Source organism: Vanacampus margaritifer, chromosome 18 (genome assembly GCF_051991255.1).
Source record: "Vanacampus margaritifer isolate UIUO_Vmar chromosome 18, RoL_Vmar_1.0, whole genome shotgun sequence".
Taxonomy (NCBI): domain Eukaryota; kingdom Metazoa; phylum Chordata; class Actinopteri; order Syngnathiformes; family Syngnathidae; genus Vanacampus; species Vanacampus margaritifer.
Window position 1 is genome coordinate 5476222 of NC_135449.1, and position 5564 is coordinate 5481785.

Sequence of the window (5564 nt, forward strand, 5' to 3'; positions counted from 1 at the left end):
AAAGTACAAATCGGATCGATTGTCATTCACGACAGACTATCAAGACCAGTAGGAGCGCATTCCAAAGTTGGGCTAATAAAATATTACTACTTGTCATAAACGCATCACCTGAAAGCAGAACAGCCGCCAAGTTTAACCACAAACTTGGCACGCTGTCACAGTGTATGTTGAATGTTACCAAAACTGGTTTCGTAGGAGTGGCCACTGTATAAATAGAGACACGAAGACAGCAAAGCAAACCAGCTTACTCAACAACATGATGCTGCGGACAACGCGCGCGCTCCTTTTCGGTATATTTCTTACATTTCAAGGTGAGTACACACACGACTGTACAGTTTTCATTTTGAGAATGTTGTCAGGCTAAATATTTTGATATCATATTGCACGCAACGGCTGCCTTGGAAATATTGTATGACGCAAACAAAACCTAAAAATTATCACCGGATATGATAACTATGTTTTTAAAAAAAAAAAAAAGTCGCCAAAATGTAGATTGAATGGGAATTTTTATTCATTCTTCATGTAAAAGAACATAATTTGATTTTAATTATAAAATTTGGCTCAATTAATTAATTTATATACATATCATATTTACATCAAAAAAGTTACATCATTTGTTTTGATAGTCATAATTTAACTTTTTACTTGACTTTTGTGGCACTATTAGTCGAGTTGAATTTAACCGATAAGCATGCCGGAGCAAAAAGACCTGAAACGGTACTTTCTGGCCCATTTCACTATATCGGTGTAAATATTGGATATTGTTAGCTTAATAAACATATTTATTTAATAAGTCATTTTTGAATGTTTTTGTTGACAAAAGAAAAAAAAGTTTTTTTTGTTTTTTTTTAAATCGTTTTGGATTATCATGAGCTGGATGACTGGGAATCAAAAAAAAATATATATATATATATATATATATATATATATATATATATATATATATATATATTTTATATATACAACACTAATTATTTTCTTCATCTCTTTCCTTATAGGTGGCTCGAAAGCACAGGGTAAGTTCGGGCATTAAGGCGATATGACATCACAGTAGCGTATATTTGACTCATTCATTTTGTCCGCGGTCCCCCAGAATGTGGAACGGCCCCACTAAGCCCAAGGATCGTCGGCGGTGAAGATGCCGCGCAGGGCGCGTGGCCCTGGCAAGTCAGCTTGCACGTGAACGGGAGTCACATATGTGGAGGGACCGTGATCAGCATGGAATGGGTGCTCACGGCCGCCCATTGCATTTTAATGTAAGGCTACCTTTCGCGCCACTTGCGTTTACTGCACGTTCGTTGTCACAGGTGGCAAAAGTAGTACAAATACTGGTAGTACTACTAAATTAAACTCTTTTGAGTCCATCAGCTGCCACCCCCCACATTTATTATTATTTTTTTTTAGTTTTTAGGGTTTATTTTGGGTTCCACCCTCAATGCATTAATGGGTGTCAATTATTTGCAAATTTTTGGCTATTTGTGGGCCAGAGTAAACAAGTTGTTTATTGGTACATCTTCTGATTAATTATTATTATTTTTTTTAAGTTGCTGATGAGTGATCGGCTCCAAAATGCTGATAATATAAATCCGAAATTTGCCGCGCAGCGCCAGATAGCGGATCGTGAGATAAGTTCAAATGTCTCATTGGGAAAACGTTGTGATGTCATTACTAGCAAAAAAAATTCAGATTTTTTTTTTAGGAATATATTATTTATTTATTTATTTATTTATTCAAATTTGTGTTCAACCAACTGTTATTCATACTATTTAGTTACATCTGTAGAATTTTATTTATTTTTTCTTTCATTTTTAACGTTAAGCTAAACTCCCTTATAACCAGTGGTATAACTGGTTCTAATTAATTATAAATGTACCCTCTTTTTTTCCCCCCCTTTTTCCAAATGTAGCACTGACCTTAGCCTTTGGCTACTGCACTTTGGAAAACAGAATCAAAGTACCACTTCTCCTAACGAGGTCAATCGCACTTTGGCCCAAATCATCAGTCACCCCGACTACGACGCACGGAGCCTCCAAAACGACATCGCGCTCATGAGGCTGAGCAGCGCCCTCACTTTCAACGACTACATCAGGCCCGTCTGCATGGCAAGTAACTCCAGCCAGTTCAACAACGCCACCAAGTGCTGGAACACCGGATGGGGCAAAATCGGGGCTGAGGGTGAGTATTATTGTCACACCTGTCTTGAATATTCGCTAACATGTACAGGAATCGACCCCGGTAATCGGTTACGATCACTAAAAAAAGTAAGCTCATAGGTTAGCAAAAATGATCAATTTTTTTGGGGTGATGTTTTTGAAGTCACTTTTCAAAAACGGAAAAAGGCTTACAGATGAGACAGAAAAGAAGCATGCGCACACTCACAGCCAACAACGAGGCACTCTAAAGCAGCCACGCAAGTGTACCATCCAAAGAGCTAATGCATTTTTGGTGTATAAAGGCATAGCTAGCTAGCTAACTACTTGCTTATATAGTGCAGTTTGTATGCTGGTCCATCAAAACTTTGTCACGGTGCGTCCATGTAACGGCGTGGTGACTGTCGATGTGTGGCGTAGAGGACCCAAAAAGCAGGGAGGCAGGAGAACCACGGCAGGAGTGCGGGTTAGACTATTGTCCTTTATTGTATAACTCAAAATCAAAAACGACAGCACAAACTCCGGGGGGTGACCGTGACAATGGCAATGATCCCACAAGGGACTGATCACCACCCGGGAATTAAATGCACTCACACAAATTAGGGGATTAGTCACACCTGGGGCCAGGGCACAAGTGGCTGAGGGCAGGCATCCACTCAGGACCAATCGGGACCCTCAACCAAAGCCAGCTCTACCCAGACATGACAAACTTCACTTTAGTGTGAAACTCAATCACATTTTTAACATTTTGGAACAAACTAACTAATGTACAAACAAGTGTACTAATTCCTCTATATCTTTACTTCCCCTAAGTGTTGAATATCTCACAATATAAATCAAATCGTCCCCAAATATGAACATTATGAAATAAACTTACAGCTGCTGCTTTCTGTAGGCATGAAAAGCAGGATTGAAGAGGTTGTGACATTCAATAATCCTCAAGCAAAAACTAGGCTGACCTGAAATACTTCCTGTTTTCATTCTTCTTCTTCTTTCCAATTTAATGTCAAACAAAATAGCATGCCACCATCTAGTGGCCCGCCGTGGAATTACACCTAAAATTAACGGGCCTGCAGATTCCAATTCATCATTGTTGGGGATGCTGTTTTGTCAACTGGTGAAAATGACTTTCCCTTCTCCCGCAGAAGCAAATCAGGCCTTTGACAGACTGCAAGAAGTTGAAATTCCAATCATTGGAAACAAACAATGCGACTGCGCCTTCAGCCGGCTGGAGAACTCAGACATCACCAGCGGTATGATATGTTCAGGAGAGGAGGGCAAAGGAGCATGCCAGGTTAGCATGATTTAACCATTACGATGTGGCGCTCGCATGCCAGGTTAGCATGATTTAACCATTACGATGTGGCGCTCGCATGCTTATGTCACCATTCTGAGCTTCATGAGTCATTTTAAAAATGCGTTTTTCAGGGTGACTCCGGCGGACCCATGCAGTGTATGCAAGGCTCGGTGTGGATCCAGGCGGGCATCAGCAGTTTCGGCGTACCCTGCGCCACCGGGGCTTTCCCTGAAGTCTTCTCTCGTGTGTCGTTTTACCAGCAATGGATTACGGCGCAAGTGGGAGGGGCCAGCATTAGTTTTGTCACCTTCACCTCCACGGGCGCAGACGAAGACGACAACTTTGTGTGCCGGGCCAATTTAGAGGCTGCCTCGACGTCGTCAGCCGCGCCGGCGCTTCCCAGTCTTGGCATCTTGCTGTGCCTGCTGTGCATTCAGGCTTTGTTGACTTGACTGAATCGAAACCATGTAGAACGGAACGTTGTCATTTTTTATTTATATTCTTTATGAATTACATTCAATTGCGTTTCTTTCGACAAGATTTGCATCCAATGATCCTATTCCACAACCTACATGACAAAGGCATAAGCCAACATGCTGAATATGAATAATTGTAACAATTTACTGTGAAGGTTGAAGTGGTCAACTCAGTTTTACGTTCCTATTTTATTCTTAATGAGCATTGAATCTATCCAATATGACACATTGTATAAAAGCCATAATTTTACTGTTTTGAAATAAAGAACAAGTAGTTAATATAAACACTAATATGGTCATTTGTGTGGATTTTTTTACCCCACCAGTCTAAACACAACATTCTGATGAACTCATTCACTGCCATTGACGGCTATAGACGTCAACAATTCATTTGAACTATTTCTATTAGATTAACATTTTTTACAACTTTTGTTAACAAGAGTATGAAAACCTAGAAACATTTTTTTATTGTACATTTAGAACAGATATAAAATTTGTGATCAATCGTGAGTTAACTAGTGAAGTCATGCGATTAATTATGATTAAAAAATGTAACCGCCTGATGCCCCACATTTTTAATAATCTTTTCTTTTTTCTTTTTTTAAAGAAAAGATCATTAAAAATAAAATAATTCAAATTTCTTTTTTTTTAAAAAAAAGAACAAAAGATTATTAAAAATTAGGGGCGTCAGGGGATTAAAATTTTTCGTAATTAATCGCATGACTTCACTAGTTAACTCTTTGACTGCCAAAAACGTTAAATAACGTTTAGTAAAATCCTATGGAGGAGTGCCAAAGACGTTAAAAGACGTTTTTTTTCAAAACAGAGGTGAAACTAACCATTTTCTATTGTTGATTACTGAAAAACGGAGTAAGGTAGAAACAAACTTTTTTTTCTGATGAAAGATGAGAGTCCAATCTTTCATTTGGTAGTATGTGTGTTTCCATAGTCCAAACACATAATTTTCTGTGGACCTTGAAAGATCAGTCAAAAATGCTTAAATCGGCTGGCACCCACGGCATCCCTTTTCTGAAAACGTCTGGCAGTCAAAGAGTTAACTCACGATTAATCACAAATTTGATATCTGTTCTAAATGTACAATATTTTTCTTTTTTAGGTTTTCATACTCTTGGTAACAAAAAACGAATATAAATAATTCAAATACATTTTTGACGTCTATAGCCGTCAACGGCAGTGAATGAGTTAATATTGTTTGTGGCATGCGAGTTAAGCAGCAAAATGCAAATTTAATAAAACGTAGTGTAACATTAGCTGTGTTATTAACTAGTCGAAAGATCTTCCTTGAGCCAAGTGAGTCAACAAAGAAATTTGATTTAAATCCAGGGTGTCGTCGTCGCACTCAACGCAGTGATGAAGGACAGCATTCCAAGGTTACTGCCTCACAACTTACGTAACAAATCTTAACGCCCAAAAAATGTTTGTGTCACTCATCATGTAGAAACACTGCCAAGCGAGGTCATAACGACCTCGGTTGTCATTTTCAAATGTCAACGCATAGATGCCAAATTTAGATGTCATCGTAATTGTTATCCACCTGCACACTTTAAATAGCGGTCCTTGGCTATAGCTCCACCTGGTGGCCACACACGCACATCCCAAAAAAGGAAGTCAAACCACATA

The 5564-nt window shown here is 38.9% G+C and overlaps 1 protein-coding gene across 1 annotated transcript; it reads left to right on the plus strand.

Annotated features, from left to right (window-relative positions):
- Positions 1–251: 251 nt before the first annotated feature.
- On the plus strand, positions 252–4214 carry LOC144038302 (chymotrypsin-like protease CTRL-1). Its single transcript, XM_077550695.1, has 6 exons — positions 252–311; positions 999–1016; positions 1094–1256; positions 1907–2175; positions 3296–3444; positions 3579–4214. Exons 1-6 carry the CDS (start codon positions 257–259, stop codon positions 3897–3899), a joined length of 975 nt encoding a protein of 324 aa, XP_077406821.1. The 5' UTR covers positions 252–256; the 3' UTR covers positions 3900–4214.
- Positions 4215–5564: the final 1350 nt, after the last annotated feature.

Coding starts and splice junctions, on each gene's coding strand:
- LOC144038302 (XM_077550695.1), top strand. CDS start 257: ATGATGCTGCGGACAACGCGCGCGCTCCTTTTCGGTATATTTCTTACA. Junction 1,257..1,906: donor GCCGCCCATTGCATTTTAAT/GTAAGGCTACCT, acceptor TTCCAAATGTAG/CACTGACCTTAGCCTTTGGC. Junction 2,176..3,295: donor GGGCAAAATCGGGGCTGAGG/GTGAGTATTATT, acceptor CTTCTCCCGCAG/AAGCAAATCAGGCCTTTGAC.